The sequence below is a fragment of the Carcharodon carcharias genome, chromosome 19 (genome assembly GCF_017639515.1).
Source record: "Carcharodon carcharias isolate sCarCar2 chromosome 19, sCarCar2.pri, whole genome shotgun sequence".
In the NCBI taxonomy this organism is placed as follows: domain Eukaryota; kingdom Metazoa; phylum Chordata; class Chondrichthyes; order Lamniformes; family Lamnidae; genus Carcharodon; species Carcharodon carcharias.
In genome coordinates this window covers 91,622,606-91,646,127 of record NC_054485.1, presented here as the reverse complement: position 1 = coordinate 91,646,127, position 23,522 = coordinate 91,622,606, and the positions used below count along the sequence as shown (strand labels likewise).

General features: G+C 56.6%; 2 protein-coding genes across 5 annotated transcripts in view; one reads left to right on the top strand and one right to left on the bottom strand.

The window, feature by feature from the left end:
- Positions 1–11,136, bottom strand: part of gtf2h4 (general transcription factor IIH, polypeptide 4) — an 84,678-nt gene extending 73,542 nt beyond the window's left edge. The window contains exon 1 of one of the 3 annotated variants that reach the window (XM_041212829.1): positions 10,859–11,136. The gene's annotated coding sequence lies outside the window, so the exon portion shown is untranslated. Of the gene's footprint in view, positions 1–2,546; positions 2,682–10,858 lie in introns of those variants that run through there. The other 2 variants (XM_041212827.1, XM_041212828.1) reach the window with 2 other exon arrangements.
- Positions 7,043–23,522, top strand: part of sh3bp5lb (SH3-binding domain protein 5-like, b) — a 50,646-nt gene continuing 34,166 nt past the window's right edge. For both annotated transcript variants that reach the window (XM_041212835.1, XM_041212833.1), the window contains exon 1: positions 7,043–7,391. In XM_041212835.1, coding sequence (XP_041068769.1) covers positions 7,179–7,391 — 213 coding nt within the window. In that variant the 5' untranslated portion in view covers positions 7,043–7,178. The remainder of the gene's footprint in view (positions 7,392–23,522) is intronic.

Below are 23,522 nucleotides of genomic sequence, written 5' to 3'. Positions count from 1 at the left end.
GATAAGGCTTCAGACCAAATTGCTGCTCTGCAGCTCTCCTCTCAGTGACATCATGTCCTCCTCAGTTATAAACACACAAAAAACTGCAACCGCTCTCCCATTCTAAGTCCTGTTCGCTCAACATCTCAGCTCGTTGACCTACATCGGCTCTTGGCACCAGCAACGCCTCGGTTCTGAAAATTCTCATCCCATTTTTCAAATCCCTCCATGGTTTTGCCCTCCCTCCCCATCTCCTCCGTCTCCTCCGGCCCCATCAGCCCTCCAACAGCTCACCTGTAAGAATTAACCCAGCACAGGGAACGCATGCCTGCCCGGGTCATGTGCTCCAGCCCTGCCCGGGTCGTGTGCCCCAGCCCTGCCTAGATTGTGTGCTCCAGCCCTGCCTAGATTGTGTGCTCCAGCCCTGCCCGGGTCGTGTGCTCCAGCCCTGCCTAGATCGTGTGCTCCAGTCACTGGAGTGGGACTTGAACTCACAATCTTCTGACTCGAGGATGAGAGAGTTACCCACTCTCTGGCAAGGCTTACTGATCCCCGCCAATACTGCCATCTCCCTCACCCCCCCCTCCAGTAGGTGCCTCGACACTGCTGTAACTTAATTAGCTAAAGCTGTGTGAGATCACACTCAAGGGCTTCTAAATGCAAAACCTCCTGCCATCTGTATCCACCACTGATGTGACAGCACTGGAACTTGGTTGAGCCTTTGCCCACTCTCCATAAAAATTTCTGATTGGAAATAATAATTTTTACATTAATTATACTTTTACCAACAACAAGGGCCACTGCTTCAGTTGCGTCATAACTTCAAAATAATAAATACCCCTCAGTTTTTTGGTAACAGATTCAGTCAAAACTTGCATTTTATTGCGTTGTTTTTTGTTTATCCTTTCATGGGATGTGGATGTCGCTGGCAAGGTCAGCACTTGTTGCTCATCCTAACTGAACTGAGTGGCTTGCTAGGCCACTTCAGAGGGCAGTTACGAATCAACCTGGTCTGGATCGCTTGTAGGCCAGACCAGGTAAGGACAGCAGATTTCCTTCCCTAAAGGACATTAGTGAACAAGATGGGTTTTTACAACAATCGATGATAGTTTCATGATCACCGTTACTGATGTTAACTTTATATTCCAGATTTATTAATTGACATAAATTCTACCTGCTGCCATGATGGGATTTGAACCCATGTCCCCAGAGCATTACCCCGGGGCCTCTGGATTACTGGTCCAGTGACATTACCACTACGCCACAATTAATTTCCCTGAAAGGGGAATTCCACCCATTTACTGGAATTTCAAAGGGCCCAACATGTAATTCCAAAGGATTTTCCACAAAAACCAATGGTCTTGGTATTGGCTTGATGGCAGAGAGTTGCCAGAAAGATGACATATTTTGACGTCAGTCCATCTTTAGACTCCGTTCCTGATTTTTTTTGCCACGGTTCACTCTCATAGCCTTCAACTCTCCCCGAGTATCCACAAGGCAGTGGAGCCACTCACTAATAGCTGGGAGCGTGGTTTGTGCATGCCAGGGTATATCCAGATGCTGGTGGGCCTGCACACCATGTCTGGGGGGGGGGGGGGGGTGCAAACTTCCTCCAAGTTCTAGCCAGGGCTGTGAGGGACCCAGCTTTCTGTGTGTCACCAGGAGGAGGCAAAGCTGAGCACTTGCCGACGGAGAGGCTGTGTACTAACAGGGAGAGACTTTCGACGTCTTACTCTCTTTCCTGCATTGCCTCTAGCCAGCAGCCTGAGCCGAAAATGAACACACTCCGCCATTCAATAAGATCGTGGGTGATCGGAATGTGGCCTCAACTCCAGATTCCACCTTGCCCTGATAATCTTTCACCCCCTTGCTTATCAAGGATCTATCTAACTCTGCCTTAAAGATATTCAAAGCCTCTGCCTCAACCATCTTGTGAGGAAAAGAGTTCCAAAGTCTCACGACCCCCTGATAGAAATATTTCCTCCTTATCTCTGCCCCAAATGGGCATCACCTTATTTAAACAGTGGACCCAAGTTCTAGATTCTCCCACAAGAGGAATCACCCTCTCCACGTCCATCCTGTCAAGACCCCCCACGGGATGGTATGTGTTTTGATCAATTGGCCTCTTGCTCTTCTAAACTCCAGCAGATACAAGCCCAGCCTGTCCAGGCTTTCTGGCAAAGCAAAGCGGCGGCAGCACACAAAAGCTGAAAGCAGGCTCACTCAGTCCACACATGCCCGGGACACATTGCATCGACCTGCTGGACGCACCTGAATCAACAGATGGGAAAAGTCACTATCGTTTGCTTTTGTGGGAGCTGGCTGTACCCAAATTGGCTGCCAAATCACCGACATCACAACGGTGACCGAGGAGGGGGGGTGGGGCAATCCTGGGCTGGTGAAAGGCGCCATATAGATGCAGTTCTTTCCTTTGGTCTTTTTCAGACCCCAAAAAGCCCCATGTTTGCCCACCATCAAGTTCCATAGATAATAACAGTTAATTGACAATAACCAAAAAAAAAAACAACCAGCAACAAGAAGGTTTCACCTCCACCTCTTTGATTTACCTGAATTGGGCCCGTTCCAGTCTCGATATAATGAAAACTATTGAACAGCTTAGACACAAACCAGACCCACACTCATTGCGGCAGAAGGGGGAGGGGGAGAACTGATTGAGGACCAAGCCCATGCGCAGCGACAATGGCGCGGTATGATGATGTCACCAGCGTGCTCCGATAGACCGGTTTCACATCGACGTCACCCGACGCTACGAAACTTCCGGCGCTGCATTCTGAAATCGCCCTCCCCCCCCCCGGTTCTCTCTCTTTTCTTGGTGAAACCTTAACCTACCCCGCCTTCGGCACCCACTTTGTGACCTTAAGTGACTCTAGATTTGACTTTTAACCGCATTTTATTTTTAGCGTATTATAGTGGAATAGAAGCAAAATGCAGCGGGGATCTGGGATAAATATAGAAATTGCTGGAATAGCTCAGCCGGTCTAGCAGCATCTATAGAGAAAGAGAGAGAGAAAAGTAAGGGTCACATATTTGACTCGAAACGTTAATTCTGTTTCGCTCTCCGCACAGATGCTGCCAGACCGGCTGAGTTTTACAACCACTTTCTGCTTTTAATTCCAATTTATAGTGGTTTTGAAATAAAGAAAAAATTAACTTGCATTTAAAGAGCGCCTTTCACGACCTCAGAACATCCAAATAAGTAATTTCTGGAGTGTTGTAGAGAGGGCATCAGCCAATTTGCAATGCAGCAAGCTCATGGAATTCACAGGTTTGATTCTGTGAACTGCAGAATTGTTACAGTGCAGAAGGAGGCCATTCAATCCATCGTGTCTGCACCAGCTCTCCAAATGAGCAACTCACTTAGTGACATTCTGATGCCTTCTCCCCATAGCCCTGATCATACATCCCACATACAGCAATGCAATAAAAGCCAGGTTTTCTGTTCCTGGTGGTGCGTGTTGAGTGCCAGTACAATTCCCCTACAATTCTTAAAAATGTGTCACAGGTTTGTTTCATGTTCTCTTGGGAGTGCATAGAGAGTCTCAGTTAAATGTCAGATCTGAAAGCCGGCAGCTTTGACATTGAAGCCGTTCCATAGCATTGTTCTGAAATCTCAGCCTAGATTAAGTCTATGGAGTGTGTTGAACTCACAGCCTTCTGATATTTCGACAACGACTTCCAAACCTGCAACCTCTACCACCTAGAAGGACAAGGCAGCAGAAGCATGGAAATACCACCAACTGGACGTTCCCCTCCAAGCCACACACCATCCTGACTTGGAAATATGTCACTGTTCCTTCAGTGTCGCTGGGTCAAAATCCTGGAACACCCTCCCTAAAAGAACTGTGGGTGTACCCACGCCACAGGTTAAGCAGGGGGCTCACCACCACCTTCTCAAGGGCAATAAGGGATGGGCAATAAATGCTGGTCGAGTCAGAGACACCCACATCCCACGAACGAATAAGTTAAAAAAAAAGAATGCTACCAACTGACATGTACTTTAATTGTTTTAGGATTACCACTCATTGCAAGTAATTAGTTAAGAAAAAACTACTAAAAATTGTGCTTTATTGCAAAAGATCCAGAACTTCTTTGATCCTGGGAAACTTCATGAACAAGGAAAAACTTAAGATGGGAAAGAATTTTAAAACTCAGAGCTTGTAATGTTGATAGCTGTAAAATACTTCATAAATTGGTTTGAAATCTACATCAGTCATTGCTGGAAAAGCTCAGAAGCTAAAAGTTTGTGGGTAGCAGTGTGTTTCAGTGGTTAGCACTGCTACCTCACAGCTACAGAACCTGGGTTCAATCCTGACCTTGGGTGCCTGTATACATGGAGTTTACACATTCTCCCTGAGTCTGTGTGGATTCCAACAGGGTGCTTTGGTTTCCTCCCACCATTCAAAGATGTGCTGGTTAGGTGGATTGGCTATGTTAAATTGCCCCTCAGTGAGTGTGAGTCCTGTGGTGGACTGGCATCCTGTCCTGGGTATACCCTGCTCAGTACTGATTGCCCCTCAGTGAGTGTGAGTCCTGTGGTGGACTGGCATCCTGTCCTGGGTATACCCTGCTCAGTACTGATTGCCTGTTAGGATAGGCTCTGACTCCCTGTATCCCTGAATTGGATAAAGTGGCTCTGGAAGTGAGTGAGTGATAAATGATTGTCAAATAAATATTTAAAAATTAGATCTAGAAACTGGCTGAATGAGAGGCATAGAAAGGGTGTTGTGATCCTTCAGACTATATTATAACAATATACTTTAATGATAAGAAATACTGATTTTAACAAAAATGTTTAGAAAGCTGCAGCAATATCCGCCTATGCATTAGTTAGCTGCATATTCAAATCCCGATGATTAAATTCAATTCAATTGTTTTACTGTGGAATATAACACTTAATTTTTTAAAATTCTTTCATGGGATGAGGGTATCATTGGCAAAACCAGCATTTTCTGCGCATCTCTAACTGCCCTTGCAACTGAGTGGCAAGCTAGATCATTTCAGATCAGAGGGTAGTTAAGAAGAAACCATATTACAGGGGATCAGCTTCCCTAAAGGGCATTAGGGAACCAGATGAGTTTTTATGACAATCAATGATAGTTTCATAGTTACTGAGATTAGCTTTCAATTCAGGATTTATTCATTGAATTTAAATTGCACCAGCTGCCATGGTGGGATTCAAACCCATGTCCTAAGAACATTAGCCGAGGCCTCCAGATTACTAGTCCAGTAATATTACCGCTATGCTACCATCTACCCCTGAAGATTACAATTAGCATGATTAAAACAACAGCAACTGAAGCATCTTTAATGTAATGAAACTTAGGTGCTTCACAGGAGCGGTATAAAACAAAGTAAGATACAGAGCCATGTCAGGAGATATTAGGTCGCATGAACAAAAGCTTGGTCAAAGAGGTAGATTTTAAAGGAAATGGGTTTTTATGATAATTTCATAATCACTGTGAATAGCTTTCCATTACAGATTTATTATTTGAGCTTAAATTCCACCAGGTGCCATTTGAACCTGTGTCCCCAGGGCATTAGCCTAGGCTGTAGAATTATTAGCCCAGTGACATTACCACTACACCACCAAATTCCCCTGATGGTCAGTAGCTGCCAAAACCACACTTTCAAGCAGTGCATTCCAGATCCTTAGCACTGGCTGCATTTAAAAAGGGTTTTCCTCGTGTAACCTCTGGTTCTTTGACCATTCCCTTCAAACCAGTGGGTCTGGCTCCGGACCCTTCCATGAATGGAAGCAGTTTCTCCCTCTCTTAGTGAAAGAACGGGGGAAGTGGGATTAATTGATAAGCTCGTACAAAGATTCAGCTGATGGGCTGAATGACCTCCTTCTAGGCTGTCTGGTCTCAGGGGTTAATAAAGCAAACGGGATCCTGGGTTTTATGAGGACATTGGGTACAAAAGGAAGAAACTTGTGATATACCTGTATAAAATGCTGGCCCGGCCTCAGCTGGAATATTGCATCTGGTTTTGGGCACTGCGTTTTAGGAAGGATGTGAATGTACTAGCGAGGGTGCAGAAAAGATTCACGGGAATGGTTCAGGGATGAGGAAGTTCAGTTACTTGGATAGATTGGAGAAGTGGGGAGGGGGAGGGGGAACGGTGCAGGGGTGGGGGGTGATGTGGTTTATAATCATGAAGAATCTGGACAGAGTAGATAGGCAGAAGTGACTCTCTGTGGAAGAAAGAAGGGCCAAGAGCAAGAGGGCACCAATTTACGGTGATTGATGAAAGAAGCAATGGTGATGTCGCGAATGGAATGCACTGCCTGAGAGCGTGGCGGAGGCAACTTCAATGGTGGCTGTCAAAAGGGAATTGGATAAGTATCTGAAAGGGGCTTTGCAGGGGCATGGGGGAGAGGGACTGGATGAGTTACTCTTGCAGAGTACGGGCACAGACAGAAAGGGCCAAATGGCCTCCTACCCCGCACTGTGATTAATGGTATTTCTGGAGGTTTCAACACATGACTTTACCCCACATTCCAGTCACAGTTGGCTGTGATGCCCTGTCCACTTCCCATTGGAAAGCAAAAGGACTCATTACCCAATTTGGATGATGCTTGACTGTCAGCGAAACAGCCTTTCCCCCCGCCCCCCCACTTTTCAATATTTATATATCTGGTAAAGAGAAATGTTCAAAGGAAATGACCAAAAAAAAATATATTTTATAATGTCCGGATTATTTTTCTCCAGGGTTGCACACAGCAACGTCATGGAGATTGATCTTTAATTCATGGCGACTTCAGGCCAACCCTAGAGGGTTGCCCTCGCCCCAGCCACGCGGCTGCGCTGTGTCCAGTTCCCATGAAGTCCAGGTGCCGTACGGCAAAATGGTGGCGGCCTGCTGAGGTTAGAAAGGGGATGTAGGCCAGGTGCCGTACGACACGATGGCGGCGGCCGGCTTGAAAGTGGGCGGGGTAGAGACGAAGGGGCCCAGGTGCCGTACGACAAGATGGCCCCCCCCCCCCCCCCCCCCCCCCCCCCCCCGACCGCTGCCCAGCTGAGGGTTCGGGCGGGCTGCCGTACGGGTGACGCAGTACGGCGAGCGGCAGGTCGGGCTCGGGAGCGGCCCGCGTTAACTATTAACCCGAGAGAAGAGAAGGGTCAGAGCGAGAGCGCGAGAGAGGGAGAAGCCGCGGCCTCGGGCGCTTGTATGGCGGAATGACAGAGCCCAGGGCTCAGAGGGAGAGTCCCGCCGGCACCGGAGAGCCGGGGGCCGGTGTCGCCACCGCTCAGGGAGAGGGACCGGGAGCGGGACTGAGGGCCGGTGTTGGGCAGGAGGAGCAGGAGGAGGAGGAGGAGGAGGCCCGGGAGAGGCGGCGGCGGCAGCAGCAGCAGAGGGAGGAGGAAGAGGAGCTGGATCCCCGCATCCAGGTGGGGCAAGGTGGATGGACATCTTTATAGAAAGATGCTGCAAGAACCACAGACCACTCTACATATATATATATGGTGCCTGTCTATAGATATATACTGTGTGTGTGCATATATATATATATACACACTGCATAAAAATGTCTGCTCACTTGCTGACCTCCAGTGCCGTTGCTCATGGATTGTGAGAACCTTTTTGTTTCTGCTTATGTGGCAGCAGCTGGGCAACACCACCTGTGTGACCCTGTCTCTCTCTCTCTTTCTCTCTCCCTCCCCCACCCAAGGTTTGAATTATATGTGCCTCCTTCCCACCCGGGAACGGGTGTAAACACTCGCACCCTCCAGGATAACAAACGGGGCGAAGCCTTGTCTTATAGGTTGGCGGATGCTTGTAAATCCCTGGCTCCTGGCCTGCAGGTGGGTTTTCCCAGGGGTTGTCAAGATTATTATTATTATTATTTTTTTTTGCCCATCTATTTTAATGACTGTGCTTGTGGTGGGGGTTAGATGCAAGATTCGAACTCCACCTCCTCCATCACCGCCCCATGTCTGTTTATTCATGGATCTAACTCCCCTCCCCCCTGCTTACAATGTGTTGCTTTTCTTGGTAGCAGGAGCATTGTACTGCAAAGTGATCTCCATCTGAAAAGTGACACTTTTTTGTAGATTTTTGTAGATCTAGAGTTTGTAGACTGGAGGGTGACTGTGAAGTTTTGGCTCTAAGTCAGGGAAAACTTTTTGTTTTTAACATACTTTTAGTATTTTGAACTATTATGACAGACATTCACAAATATATGTCTGTGAGAGACAGCGCACGTGGCAATTGGCAAAAGAGCCAGAGGGGAGATGAGAACTTTCTACGTGGTGGGTTGTTGTGATCTGGAATGCAGAACCTGAAAGGGATGGTGGAACCAGATTTAACATTAACTTTGAAAAGAGAATTGGATAAACAACTTGAAAGGATAGAACATTTGCAGGGCTATGGGAAAGAGGAGTAGAGTTGGGCTAATTCAATAACTCCTTCAAAGAGTTGGCATGGGCCCAATGGCTTCTGTGCTGTAAGACTCTCAAGTGCACATTGTTTGCAGGGAGGCCAGGAGTGTGGGTTTCTGATATACCGACTGTAACTTAAACGCAGTTGCAATACAACTAATGCCAGTCATCTCTCACAACTGACCCGAGGTATAAATGTTACATCATTCACTGATGCTGAAAAACCGGAAAGACATAGTTTTGTACAGCACCTTTCATGGCCTTAGGATGCCCCAGCCATTGAAGTTTACTTGAAATATCATCACTATGTTGACACTGAGAGGTGTTGGTGCTCTGTGTGACACCTTTTTAACAACAATTTAAATTAATATTGTGCCTCTCAAATAATAAAATGTCTTAAGGTGCTTCATCGGAATACTGGCAACCAAAGTAAGGTATCTTTCCATGTAGAGGGATATTAGGTCAGTATTATAAAGTGTGAAATAATCGATATGCTCAACACAAATTTTATAATTATATCGATATTGGACCAATCCACATTCAACAACCTGCTCTGAAAACTCTGCTCACATTTTGACAGCTGTGACAAATTCCATCAGAGCAGCTGAGATAATCCAACACCAGGGGCAACTATCTGCACTTAGGACCAATGCTGGCATTTTGAGCATCCCCGGCTTTCATCGCTGCTGCATACCTTTTGATTTCTGGAGTTCCCTCCTTAAATCTCTCCACCTCTCTCTTGACACCCACCACCAATAACAGCTTACACTTGTATTGCCTTTAACATAATGAAAGGTTCCAGGATGCTTCACAGGAGTGTTGTCATGTAAAATTTGATGCTGAGGCACATGAGATATTAGGATAGATGATCAAAAGTTTGGTCAAAGAGGTAGGTTTGAAGGAAAGCCTTAAACTGCAGGAGATGAGCAGATATTTAGGGAGGGAATTCCAGAGCTTAGGGCTTAGGAAGCTGATAGCATGACCCCAATGATGGTGTGATTAGATAATGATTATGAGTGGGGACCCCTGACAATTGCTTTGCTCCCCTTACCCTATTCTGGACGTGCTGAATCCAGTGCAGAGCCTCACTGGAAACCTTTAACTGATCGTGGGCCTGGGATATTCTGGTTCTAGGACCGAAGGAAGGTCAGAGATGGGGGCATGATGAGAATTCTAAAATTGTGGCATTGCTGGACCAGCGAGCACAGGGGAAATTGGGGAAGGGGTCTTGGTGTAAGTTAGGACAGGGGCAGCAAAGTTTTGGATGGCTTCAAGTTTAATGGAGATGGGACTCTTTGATCAAGTTTTTGGTTATCTGTTTTAGCATGCTACATAAGGTGGTGTTTCAAATTTTGTTTGATAACACCTCTGTGAGGTACTTTGGAAACATATAAAATTCTAAAGGGACTTGGCAGCTTAGAAGAAAGGAGAATGTGTTCACCTGGCTGGGGAATCCAGTCACAGTTTCAAAACAGTTGAAGAGGGCACCCAGTGGAGCGCATTACCCCGCCACACCGTGTTAACTCAATAATTGTACAACAGCACAGCTCTTGAGGCTTTCCCCTGCCTGGCTGATGCTCCATAATAAAAAGATTTCATTTCTCAGCTTTGTTGTTAAGAGCTTCCATCCCTCTGGGGAGGCTTCAGACCAATCCACATCCAGCATCCTGCCCTGAAAACTCTGCTTATGTTTTGACAGCTGCGACAAATTCCATCAGAGCAGCTGAGAAAATCCACAACATTCCAAAATAGTCAACAACATCCTAAATAAGACAGCTCACAGCATTCTTTAAAAAAAAAAGTCAATTTGCCCTATCTCCCGATGTTAATGGACCCTTTAAAAATATTCTGTAGTTTCACCAAAACATAATCAGTTCTTCCTTGGGTCACACCCTATCTGTGTACGAAGTTTCGTTGCAATCCGCCCATTACTTTTTGAGATACGTTATTTACAGCAGGGGTGAAAACGTTACTCCGCCAGCCTTCAGCGGTGAAGGTAATAAAGGGGTCAGCTAATTAGGACTGAGCCGAGGAACAATTTCGCCACTCGGAGGGTTGTGAATCTTCGGAATTCTGTCCCCGTCGCCCCTGGAGAGCTGAAGTTGACCAGTCGTGGAGCACGTCCAAGCTCATGGTCGATAGATTGTTGGATTCTTGGCAGGGGTGGAATTGAGGCAGAAGATCAGCCCTGATCTGACTGAATGATGGAGCAGGCTTGAGGGGCCAAATGGCCACCTCCTGCTCCTGTTGATGTTTGACTGTGTTAAAGGCTCTAAGTGAATGCAAGTGGCTGTTAATATAACAAAGCATCCCAGGTGCTTCACACTAAAGAGTGCAACAGATTGTAAGCAGGGAAATGGAGAGAGAGAGAGAGAGAGAAGCAGAATAAATTCTATATTATCCACTTAAACATAATGTAAGTACCTTATATATAGCAGAGCACAGATCATATATACAGGGTGCATGTACAATCTCACCTGAGGGGAAAATGTCACTCTGCTGTGCTTGGCTTGTCTTGGGAATTGATTTTCTCTGCAGCTGCCGACTTGCTTTAATTCAGTGCCTGAATTCAAATGCTCTGATAGTTCAATTTTTCAGCGCCAAATTGCCACTGTGCCACTTCTTCCACGGCTTAACTTAAATTAGTGCTAATTCAGTAGACTACAAATGAGGAAATATTTCACTGTAAGGCAGCTATGTCAAATGCTGCAATTGGAGTCAAAAATGTTACTCGGTGTATTTATGCAACTGGTTCCAACCTTCCTTTATGTATTTCGAAACCCAGCTCTCTGGGTTCAGCCAAGTAAAAACGCAGATGCAAGAAACTAATTTATGCACAAGGATATAAACCTGTCACTAAGCAAATCTTTTCCTGTCTAGGAAACCCTGCAGAAATTTTATTTCATTCACTGTTTCCCCCCACCCTCTCTCTATATTTTAGCCCCCCTTCACTCTCTCTCTCGCATCCCCCCACACACTCTCTCTCTGGCTAGTTGCCTCCACACTCTCTATCTCTCTCGCTCGTCCCCCCGACACGCTCTCTCTCTCGCTCGTCCCCCGACGCGCTCTCTCTCTCGCTCGTCCCCCTGACGCGCTCTCTCTCTCGCTCGTCCCCCCGACGCGCTCTCTCTCTCGCTCGTCCCCCCGACGCGCTCTCTCTCTCGCTCGTCCCCCCGACGCGCTCTCTCTCTCGCTCGTCCCCCCGACGCGCTATCTCTCTCGCTCGTCCCCCCGACGCGCTATCTCTCTCGCTCGTCCCCCCGACGCGCTATCTCTCTCGCTCGTCCCCCCGACGCGCTATCTCTCTCGCTCGTCCCCCCGACGCGCTATCTCTCTCGCTCGTCCCCCTGACGCGCTATCTCTCTCGCTCGTCCCCCCGACGCGCTCTCTCTCTCTCGCTCGTCCCCCCGACGCGCTCTCTCTCTCTCGCTCGTCCCCCCGACGGGCTCTCTCTCTCGCTCCTCCCCCCGACGGGCTCTCTCTCTCGCTCCTCCCCCCGACGGGCTCTCTCTCTCGCTCCTCCCCCCGACGGGCTCTCTCTCTCGCTCCTCCCCCCGACGGGCTCTCTCTCTCGCTCCTCCCCCCGACGGGCTCTCTCTCTCGCTCCTCCCCCCGACGGGCTCTCTCTCTCGCTCCTCCCCCCGACGGGCTCTCTCTCTCGCTCCTCCCCCCGACGGGCTCTCTCTCTCGCTCCTCCCCCCGACGGGCTCTCTCTCTCGCTCCTCCCCCCGACGGGCTCTCTCTCTCGCTCCTCCCCCCGACGGGCTCTCTTCTCTCGCTCCTCCCCCCGACGGGCTCTCTCTCTCGCTCCTCCCCCCCGACGGGCTCTCTCTCTCGCTCCTCCCCCCGACGGGCTCTCTCTCTCGCTCCTCCCCCCGACGGGCTCTCTCTCTCGCTCCTCCCCCCGACGGGCTCTCTCTCTCGCTCCTCCCCCCGACGGGCTCTCTCTCTCGCTCCTCCCCCCGACGGGCTCTCTCTCTCGCTCCTCCCCCCCGACGGGCTCTCTCTCTCGCTCGTCCCCCCGACGGGCTCTCTCTCTCGCTCGTCCCCCCGACGGGCTCTCTCTCTCGCTCGTCCCCTCCCGACGGGCTCTCTCTCCTCGCTCGTCCCCCCGACGGGCTCTCTCTCTCGCTCGTCCCCCGACGGCTCTCTCTCTCGCTCGTCCCCCCGACGGGCTCTCTCTCTCGCTCGTCCCCCCGACGGGCTCTCTCTCTCGCTCGTCCCCCCGACGGGCTCTCTCTCTCGCTCGTCCCCCCCGACGGGCTCTCTCTCTCGCTCGTCCCCCCGACGGGCTCTCTCTCTCGCTCGTCCCCCCGACGGGCTCTCTCTCTCGCTCGTCCCCCCGACGGGCTCTCTCTCTCGCTCGTCCCCCCGACGGGCTCTCTCTCCTCGCTCGTCCCCCCGACGGGCTCTCTCTCTCGCTCGTCCCCCCGACGGGCTCTCTCTCTCGCTCGTCCCCCCGACGGGCTCTCTCTCTCGCTCGTCCCCCCGACGGGCTCTCTCTCTCGCTCGTTCCCCCCGACGGGCTCTCTCTCTCGCTCGTCCCCCCGACGGGCTCTCTCTCTCGCTCGTCCCCCCGACGGGCTCTCTCTCTCGCTCGTCCCCCCGACGGGCTCTCTCTCTCGCTCGTCCCCCCGACGGGCTCTCTCTCTCGCTCGTCCCCCCGACGGGGCTCTCTCTCTCGCTCGTCCCCCCGACGGGCTCTCTCTCTCGCTCGTTCCCCCCCGACGGGCTCTCTCTCCTCGCTCGTCCCCCCGACGGGCTCTCTCTCTCGCTCGTCCCCCCCGACGGGCTCTCTCTCTCGCTCGTCCCCCCCCGACGGGCTCTCCCTCTCGCTCGTCCCCCCGACGGGCTCTCCCTCTCGCTCGTCCCCCCGACGGGCTCTCCTCTCGCTCGTCCCCCCGACGGGCTCTCCCTCTCGGCTCGTCCCCCCGACGGGCTCTCCCTCTCGCTCGTCCCCCCCGACGCGCTCTCCCTCTCGCTCGTCCCCCCGACGGGCTCTCCCTCTCGCTCGTCCCCCCGACGGGCTCTCCCTCTCGCTCGTCCCCCCGACGGGCTCTCCCTCTCGCTCGTCCCCCCGACGGGCTCTCCCTCTCGCTCGTCCCCCCGACGGGCTCTCCCTCTCGCTCGTCCCCCCGACGGGCTCTCTCCTCTCGCTCGTCCCCCCGACGGGCTCTCCCTCTCGCTCGTCCCCCCGACGGGCTCTCTCTCTCGCTCGTCCCCCCGACGGGCTCTCTCTCTCGCTCGTCCCCCCGACGGGCTCTCTCTCTCGCTCGTCCCCCCCGACGGGCTCTCTCTCTCGCTCGTCCCCCCGACGGGCTCTCTCTCTCGCTCGTCCCCCCGACGGGCTCTCTCTCTCGCTCGTCCCCCCGACGGGCTCTCTCTCTCGCTCGTCCCCCCGACGGGCTCTCTCTCTCGCTCGTCCCCCCGACGGGCTCTCTCTCTCGCTCGTCCCCCCGACGGGCTCTCTCTCTCGCTCGTCCCCCGACGGGCTCTCTCTCTCGCTCGTCCCCCCGACGGGCTCTCTCTCTCGCTCGTCCCCCCGACGGGCTCTCTCTCTCGCTCGTCCCCCCCGACGGGCTCTCTCTCTCGCTCGTCCCCCCGACGGGCTCTCTCTCTCGCTCGTCCCCCCGACGGGCTCTCTCTCTCGCTCGTCCCCCCGACGGGCTCTCTCTCTCGCTCGTCCCCCCGACGGGCTCTCTCTCTCGCTCGTCCCCCCGACGGGCTCTCTCTCTCGCTCGTCCCCCCGACGGGCTCTCTCTCTCGCTCGTCCCCCCCCCGACGGGCTCTCTCTCTCGCTCGTCCCCCCCGACGGCTCTCTCTCTCGCTCGTCCCCCCCCGACGCGCTCTCTCTCTCGCTCGTCCCCCCCGCCGACGCGCTCTCTCTCTCGCTCGTCCCCACCGACGCGCTCGCTCTCTCTCTCGCTCGTCCCCCCGACGCGCTCTCTCGCCTCGCGTCGTCCCCCCGACGCGCTCCTCTCTCTCGCACGTCCCCCCGACGCGCTCTCATCTCTCGCTCGTCCCCCCGACGGGCTCTCTCTCATCGCTCGTCCCCCCCGACGCGCGCTCTCTCGCTCGCATCGTCCCCCCACCGCGCTCTCTCTCTCGCTCGTCCCCCCGACGCGCTCGCTCTCTCGCTCGTCCCCCCGACGCGCTCGCTCTCTCGCTCGTCCCCCCGACGCGCTCTCTCTCTCGCTCGTCCCCCCGACGGGCTCTCTCTCTCGCTCGTCCCCCCGACGGGCTCTCTCTTCTCGCTTCGTCCCCCCGACGCGCTCGCTCTCCTCGCTCGTTCCCCCCGACGCGCTCGCTCTCTCGCTCGTCCCCCCGACGCGCTCGCTCTCTCGCTCGTCCCCCCGACGCGCTCTGTCTCTCGCTCGTCCCCCCGACGCGCTCTGTCTCTCGCTCGTCCCCCCGACGCGCTCTGTCTCTCGCTCGCCCCCCCGACGCGCTCTGTCTCTCGCTCGTCCCACCGACGCGCTCTGTCTCTCGCTCGTCCCCCCGGCGCGCTCTGTCTCTCGCTCGTCCCCCCCGACGCGCTCTGTCTCTCGCTCGTCCCCCCGACGCGCTCTGTCTCTCGCTCGTCCCCCCGACGCGCTCTGTCTCTCGCATCGTCCCCCCGACGCGCTCTGTCTCTCGCTCGTCCCCCCGACGCGCTCTGTCTCTCGCTCGTCCCCCCGACGCGCTCTGTCTCTCGCTCGTCCCCCCGACGCGCTCTGTCTCTCGCTCGTCCCCCCGACGCGCTCTGTCTCTCGCTCGTCCCCCCGACGCGCTCTGTCTCTCGCTCGTCCCCCCGACGCGCTCTGTCTCTCGCTCGTCCCCCCGACGCGCTCTGTCTCTCGCTCGTCCCCCCGACGCGCTCTGTCTCTCGCTCGTCCCCCCGACGCGCAATCTCTCTCTCTCGCAGGTCCCCCCGACGCGCTCTCTCTCTCTCTCGCTCGTCCCCCCCACTCTCTCACTCGACCCCCTCGCACTCTCACTCGACCCCCTCGCACTCTCACTCGACCCCCTCGCACTCTCACTCGACCCCCTCGCACTCTCACTCGACCCCCTCGCACTCTCACTCGACCCCCTCGCACTCTCACTCGACCCCCTCGCACTCTCACTCGACCCCCTCGCACTCTCACTCGACCCCCTCGCACTCTCACTCGACCCCCTCGCACTCTCACTCGACCCCCTCGCACTCTCTATCTCTCGCACGTCCTTCCCCACTCTCTCTCGTTCGTCCCCACCAGTCTCTTTCTCTCTCTCTCTCTCGCTCGTCCCCCCCACTCTCTCTCTCTCGCTCGTACCCCCACACTCTCTCTCTCTCGTCCCCCCCACTCTCTCTCACTCTCTCTCGCTCGTCCCCCCCACTCTCTCTCACTCTCTCTCGCTCGTCCCCCCCACTCTTTCTCTCTCTCTCTCGCTCGTCCCCCCCACTCTCTCTCTCTCTCTCTCGCTCGTGCCCCCCACTCTCTCTCTCTCTCGCTCGTCCCCCCACTCTCTCTCTCTCTCTCTCGCTCGTCCCCCCCACTCTCTCTCTCTCTCTCTCGCTCATCCCCCCCACTCTCTCTCTCTCTCTCGCTCGTCCCCCCCACTCTCTCTCTCTCGCTCGCTCGTCCCCCCACTCTCTCTCTCTCTCGCTCGTCCCCCCCACTCTCTCTCTCTTGACCCCCTCGCACTCTCTATCTCTCGCACGTCCTTCCCCACTCACTCTCTCTCGTTCGTCCCCACCAGTCTCTTTCTCTCTCTCTCTCTCTCTTGTCCCCCCCACTCTCTCTCTCTCTCGCTCATCCCCCCCACTCTCTCTCTCTCTCTCTGTCGCTCGTCCCCCCCACGCTCTCTCTCTCTCTCTCTCCCGCTCGTCCCCCCCACTCGCTCTCTCTCCCGCTCGTCCCCCCCACTCTCTCTCTCTCTCGCTCGTACCCCCACACTCTCTCTCTCTCGTCCCCCCCACTCTCTCTCACTCTCTCTCGCTCGTCCCCCCCACTCTCTCTCACTCTCTCTCGCTCGTCCCCCCCACTCTCTCTCTCTCTCTCTCTCTCGCTCGTCCCCCCCACTCTCTCTCTCTCTCTCTCGCTCGTCCCCCCACTCTCTCTCTCTCTCTCGCTCGTCCCCCCCAGTCTCTCTCTCTCTCGCTCGTCCCCCCCACTCACTCTCTCTCTCGCTCGTCCTGCCCTCTCTCTCTCTCTCGCTCGTCCTGCCCACACTCTCTCTCTCTCGACCCCATCGCACTCTCTCGTTCGTCCCCACCAGTCTCTTTCTCTCTCTCTCTTGCTCGTCCCCCCCACTCTCTCTCTCTCTCTTGCTCGTCCCCCCCACTCTCTCTCTCTCTCTCTCGCTCGTCCCCCCCACGCTCTCTCTCTCTCGCTCGTCCCCCCCACGCTCTCTCTCTCTCGCTCGTCCCCCCCACGCTCTCTCTCTCTCGCTCGTCCCCCCCACGCTCTCTCTCTCTCGCTCGTCCCCCCACTCTCTCTCTCTCTCGCTCGTCCCCCCACTCTCTCTCTCTCTCTCGCTCGTCCCTCCACTCTCTCTCTCTATCACTCGTGTCCCCCTACTCTCTCTCTCTATCGCTCGTGTCCCCCCACTCTCTCTCTCTATCGCTCGTACCCCCCCACTCTCTCTCTCGCTCGTCCCCCCCACTCTCTCTCTCGCTCGTCCCCCCCACTCTCTCTCTCGCTCATCCCCCCACTCTCTCTCTTGCTCGTCCCCCCCACACACTCTCTCTCTCGCTCGTCCCCCCACGCTCTCTCTCTCGCTCGTCCCCCCCACACACTCGCTCTCTCTCTCTCGCTCGTCCCCCCCACTCTCTCTCTCGCTCATCCCCCCCACTCTCTCTCTCTCTTGCTCGTCCCCCCCACACACTCTCTCTCTCGCTCGTCCCCCCACGCTCTCTCTCTCGCTCGTCCCCCCCACACACTCGCTCTCTCTCTCGCTCGTCCCCCCCACGCTCTCTCTCTCTCTCTCTCTCGCTCGTCCCCCCCACGCTCTCTCTCTCTCTCTCTCTCGCTCGTCCCCCCCACTCGCTCTCTCTCTCGCTCGTCCCCCCCACTCTCTCTCTCTCTCTCTCGCTTGTCCTGCCCACTCTCTCCCTCTCTCTCGCTCGTCCTGCCCACACACTCTCTCTAGACCCCCTCACACTCTCTCTCTCTCGTCTTTCCCCACTCACTCTCTGTCGTTCGTCCCCACCAGTCTCTTTCTCTCTCTCTCTCTCTCTCGCTCGTCCCCCCCACTCTCTCTCTCTCTCTCTCTCGCTCGTCCCCCCCACGCTCTCTCTCTCTCTCTCGCTCGTCCCCCCCACTCTCTCTCTCTCGCTCGTCCCCCCCACTCTCTCTCTCTCGCTCGTACCCCCACACTCTCTCTCGCTCGTCCCCCCCACTCTCTCTCACTCTCTCTCGCTCGTCCCCCCCACTCAATCTCACTCTCTCTTGCTCGTCCCCCCCACACTCTCTCTCTCTCTCTCTCTCGCTCGTCCCCCCCACTCTCTCTCTCTCTCTCTCTCTCGCTCGTGCCCCCCACTCTCTCTCTCTCGCTCGTGCCCCCCACTCTCTCTCTCTCTCTCGCTCGTCCCCCCACTCTCACTCTCTCTCTCTCTCTCTCTCGCTCGTCCCCCCCACTCTCTCTCTCTCTCTCTCGCTCGTGCCCCCCACTCTCTCTCTCTCTCTCGCTCGTCCCCCCCAGTCTCTCTCTCTCTCGCTCGTCCCCCCCAGTCTCTCTCTCTCTCGCTCGTCCCCCCCACTCTCTCTCTCTCTCGCTCGTCCTGCCCTCTCTCTCTCTCTCGCTCGTCCTGCCCACACTCTCTCTCTCTCGACCCCATCGCACTCTCTCCTTCGTCCCCCCCACTCTCTCTCTCTCTCTTGCTCGTCCCCCCCACTCTCTCTCTCTCTCTTGCTCGTCCCCCCCACTCTCTCTCTCTCTCTCTCTCGCTCGTCCCCCCCACGCTCTCTCTCTCTTGCTCGTCCCCCCCACGCTCTCTCTCTCTCGCTCGTCCCCCCACTCTCTCTCTCTCTTGCTCGTCCCCCCACTCTCTCTCTCTCTCTCGCTCGTCCCCCCACTCTCTCTCTCTATCGCTCGTACCCCCCCACTCTCTCTCTCGCTCGTCCCCCCCACTCTCTCTCTCTCGCTCGTCCCCCCCACTCTCTCTCTCGCTCGTCCCCCCCACTCTCTCTCTCGCTCATCCCCCCACTCTCTCTCTCTCTTGCTCGTCCCCCCCACACACTCTCTCTCTCGCTCGTCCCCCCACGCTCTCTCTCTCGCTCGTCCCCCCCACACACTCGCTCTCTCTCTCTCGCTCGTCCCCCCCACACACTCGCTCTCTCTCTCTCGCTCGTCCCCCCCACTCTCTCTCTCGCTCATCCCCCCCACTCTCTCTCTCTCTTGCTCGTCCCCCCCACACACTCTCTCTCTCGCTCGTCCCCCCACGCTCTCTCTCTCGCTCGTCCCCCCCACACACTCGCTCTCTCTCTCTCGCTCGTCCCCCCCACGCTCTCTCTCTCTCTCTCTCTCGCTCGTCCCCCCCACTCTCTCTCTCTCGCTCGTCCCCCCCACTCTCTCTCTCTCGCTCGTCCCCCCCACTCTCTCTCTCTCGCTCGTCCCCCCCACTCTCTCTCTCTCGCTCGTCCCCCCCACTCTCTCTCTCTCGCTCGTCCCCCCCACTCTCTCTCTCTCGCTCGTCCCCCCCACTCTCTCTCTCTCGCTCGTACCCCCACACTCTCTCTCGCTCGTCCCCCCCACTCTCTCTCACTCTCTCTCGCTCGTCCCCCCCACTCAATCTCACTCTCTCTTGCTCGTCCCCCCCACCCTCTCTCTCTCTCTCTCTCTCGCTCGTCCCCCCCACTCTCTCTCTCTCTCTCGCTCGTGCCCCCCACTCTCTCTCTCGCTCGTCCCCCCACTCTCTCTCTCTCTCTCTCTCTCGCTCGTGCCCCCCACTCTCTCTCTCTCTCTCGCTCGTCCCCCCACTCTCTCTCTCTCTCTCTCTCGCTCGTCCCCCCACTCTCTCTCTCTCTCTCTCGCTCGTCCCCCCCACTCTCTCTCTCTCGCTCGTCCCCCCCCACTCTCTCTCTCTCTCTCGCTCGTCCCCCCCACTCTCTCTCTCTTGACCCCCTCGCACTCTCTATCTCTCGCACGTCTTTCCCCACTCACTCTCTCTCGTTCGTCCCCACCAGTCTCTTTCTCTCTCTCTCTCTCTCGCTCGTCCCCCCCACTCATCTCTCTCTCTCTTCGCTCGTCCCCCCCACCCTCTCTCTCTCTCTCTCTCTCGCTCGTCCCCCCCACTCTCTCTCTCTCTCTCGCTCGTGCCCCCCACTCTCTCTCTCGCTCGTCCCCCCACTCTCTCTCTCTCTCTCTCTCGCTCGTGCCCCCCACTCTCTCTCTCTCTCTCGCTCGTCCCCCCACTCTCTCTCTCTCTCTCTCTCGCTCGTCCCCCCCACTCTCTCTCTCTCTCTCTCTCGCTCGTCCCCCCCACTCTCTCTCTCTCTCTCGCTCGTCCCCCCCCACTCTCTCTCTCTCTCTCTCGCTCGTCCCCCCCACTCTCTCTCTCTTGACCCCCTCGCACTCTCTATCTCTCGCACGTCCTTCCCCACTCACTCTCTCTCGTTCGTCCCCACCAGTCTCTTTCTCTCTCTCTCTCTCTCTCTCTTGTCCCCCCCACTCTCTCTCTCTCTCTCGCTCATCCCCCCCACTCTCTCTCTCTCTCTCTCTCGCTCGTCCCCCCCACACTCTCTCTCTCTCTCTCTCGCTCGTCCCCCCCACTCGCTCTCTCTCTCTCGCTCATCCCCCCCACTCTCTCTCTCTCGCTCGTACCCCCACACTCTCTCTCTCTCGTACCCCGCACTCTCTCTCTCTCTCGCTCGTCCCCCCACTCTCTCTCTCTCTCTCGCTCGTCCCCCCACTCTCTCTCTCTATCGCTCGTACCCCCCCACTCTCTCTCTCGCTCGTCCCCCCCACTCTCTCTCTCGCTCGTCCCCCCCACTCTCTCTCTCGCTCGTCCCCCCCACTCTCTCTCTCGCTCGTCCCCCCCACTCTCTCTCTCGCTCGTCCCCCCACTCTCTCTCTCGCTCGTCCCCCCCACTCTCTCTCTCGCTCGTCCCCCCCACTCTCTCTCTCGCTCGTCCCCCCCCACTCTCTCTCTCGCTCGTCCCCCCCCACTCTCTCTCTCGCTCATCCCCCCACTCTCTCTCTCTCTTGCTCGTCCCCCCCACACACTCTCTCTCTCGCTCGTCCCCCCACGCTCTCTCTCTCGCTCGTCCCCCCCACACACTCGCTCTCTCTCTCTCGCTCGTCCCCCCCCACTCTCTCTCTCGCTCATCCCCCCCACTCTCTCTCTCTCTCGCTCATCCCCCCCACTCTCTCTCTCTCTCTTGCTCGTCCCCCCCACACACTCTCTCTCTCGCTCGTCCCCCCACGCTCTCTCTCTCGCTCGTCCCCCCCACACACTCGCTCTCTCTCTCTCGCTCGTCCCCCCCACGCTCTCTCTCTCTCTCTCTCGCTCGTCCCCCCCACTCGCTCTCTCTCTCGCTCGTCCCCCCCACTCTCTCCCTCTCTCTCGCTCGTCCTGCCCACACACTATCTCTCTCGACCCCCTCGCACTCTCTCTCTCTCGTCTTTCCCCACTCACTCTCTGTCGTTCGTCCCCACCAGTCTCTTTCTCTCTCTCTCTCTCTCTCGCTCGTCCCCCCCACTCTCTCTCTCTCTCTCTCTCGCTCGTCCCTCCCACGCTCTCTCTCTCTCTCTCTCGCTCGTCCCCCCCACTCGCTCTCTCTCTCGCTTGTCCCCCCCACTCTCTCTCTCTCGCTCGTACCCCCACACTCTCTCTCGCTCGTCCCCCCCACTCTCTCTCACTCTCTCTCGCTCGTCCCCCCCACTCAATCTCACTCTCTCTTGCTCGTCCCCCCCACCCTCTCTCTCTCTCTCTCTCTCGCTCGTCCCCCCCACTCTCTCTCTCTCTCTCTCGCTCGTGCCCCCCACTCTCTCTCTCTCTCTCGCTCGTGCCCCCCACTCTCTCTCTCTCTCTCGCTCGTGCCCCCCACTCTCTCTCTCTCTCTCTCTCGCTCGTCCCCCCCACTCTGTCTCTCTCTCTCTCTCGCTCGTGCCCCCCACTCTCTCTCTCTCTCTCGCTCGTCCCCCCACTCTCTCTCTCTCTCTCTCGCTCGTCCCCCCCACTCTCTCTCTCTCTCTCTCTCTCGCTCGTCCCCCCCACTCTCTCTCTCTCGCTCGTCCCCCCCACTCTCTCTCTCTCTCTCGCTCGTCCCCCCCCACTCTCTCTCTCTTGACCCCCTCGCACTCTCTATCTCTCGCACGTCCTTCCCCACTCACTCTCTCTCGTTCGTCCCCACCAGTCTCTTTCTCTCTCTCTCTCTCTCTCTTGTCCCCCCCACTCTCTCTCTCTCTCTCGCTCATCCCCCCCCACTCTCTCTCTCTCTCTCTCTCGCTCGTCCCCCCCACACTCTCTCTCTCTCTCTCTCGCTCGTCCCCCCCACTCGCTCTCTCTCTCGCTCATCCCCCCCACTCTCTCTCTCTCGCTCGTACCCCCACACTCTCTCTCTCTCGTACCCCGCACTCTCTCTCACTCTCTCTCGCTCGTCCCCCCCACTCTCTCTCACTCTCTCTCGCTCGTCCCCCCCACTCTCTCTCTCTCTCTCTCTCGCTCGTCCCCCCCACTCTCTCTCTCTCTCTCTCTCGCTCGTGCCCCCCACTCTCTCTCTCTCTCTCGCTCGTCCCCCCACTCTCTCTCTCTCGCTCGTCCCCCCCCCACTCACTCTCTCTCTCTCTCGCTCGTCCCCCCCACTCTCTCTCTCTCTCTCTCGCTCGTCCCCCCCACTCTCTCTCTCTCTCTCTCTCGCTCGTGCCCCCCACTCTCTCTCTCTCTCTCGCTCGTCCCCCCACTCTCTCTCGCTCGTCCCCCCCCACTCACTCTCTCTCTCTCTCGCTCGTTCCCCCCACTCACTCTCTCTCTCGCTCGTCCCCCCCACTCTCTCTCTCTCTCTCGCTCGTCCTGCCCTCTCTCTCTCTCTCGCTCGTCCTGCCCACACTCTCTCTCTCTCGACCCCATCGCACTCTCTCTCTCTCATCCTTCCCCACTCGCTCTCTATCGTTCGTCCCCACCAGTCTCTTTCTCTCTCTCTCTCTTGCTCGTCCCCCCCACTCTCTCTCTCTCTCTCTTGCTCGTCCCCCCCACTCTCTCTCTCTCTCTCTCTCGCTCGGCCCCCCAACGCTCTCTCTCTCTCGCTCGTCCCCCCACTCTCTCTCTCGCTCGTCCCCCCACTCTCTCTATCGCTCGAACCCCCACACTCTCGCTCGTCCCCCACTCTCTCTCTCTCTCGCTCGTCCCCCCCACTCTCTCTCTCTCTTGCTCGTCCCCCCCACACACTCTCTCTCTCGCTCGTCCCCCCCACGCTCTCTCTCTCGCTCGTCCCCCCCACGCTCTCTCTCTCTCGCTCGTCCCCCCACTCTCTCTCTCTCTCTCTCTCTCGCTCGTCCCCCCCACTCTCTCTCTCTCTCTCGCTCGTACCCCCCACTCTCTCTCCCTCTCTTGCTCGTCCCCCCCACTCATTCTCTCTCTCACTCGTCCCCCCCACTCTCTCTCTCTCTCTCGCTCATCCCCCCCAAACACTCTCTCTCTCGCTCGTCCCCCCCACTCTCTCTCTCTCTCGCTCGTCCCCCCCACTCTCTCTCTCTCTCGCTCGTCCCCCCCAGTCTCTCTCTCTCTCGCTCGTCCCCCCCACTCTCTCTTTCGCTCGTCCCCCCCACTCTCTCTTTCGCTCGTCCCCCCCACGCTCTCTCTCTCTCGATCGTCCCCCCCACTCTCTCTCTCTCTCGCTCGTCCCCCCCACTCTCTCTTTCGCTCGTCCCCCCCACTCTCTCTCTCTCTCGCTCGTCCTGCCCTCTCTCTCTCTCTCGCTCGTCCTGCCCACACTCTCTCTCTCTCGACCCCATCGCACTCTTTCGTTCGTCCCCCCCACTCTCTCTCTCTCTCTTGCTCGTCCCCCCCACTCTCTCTCTCTCTCTCTCGCTCGTCCCCCCCACTCTCTCACTCGACCCCCTCGCACTCTCTATCTCTCGCACGTCCTTCCCCACTCACTCTCTCTCGTTCGTCTCCACCAGTCTCTTTCTCTCTCTCTCTCTCTTGTCCCCCCCACTCTCTCTCTCTCTCGCTCGTCCCCC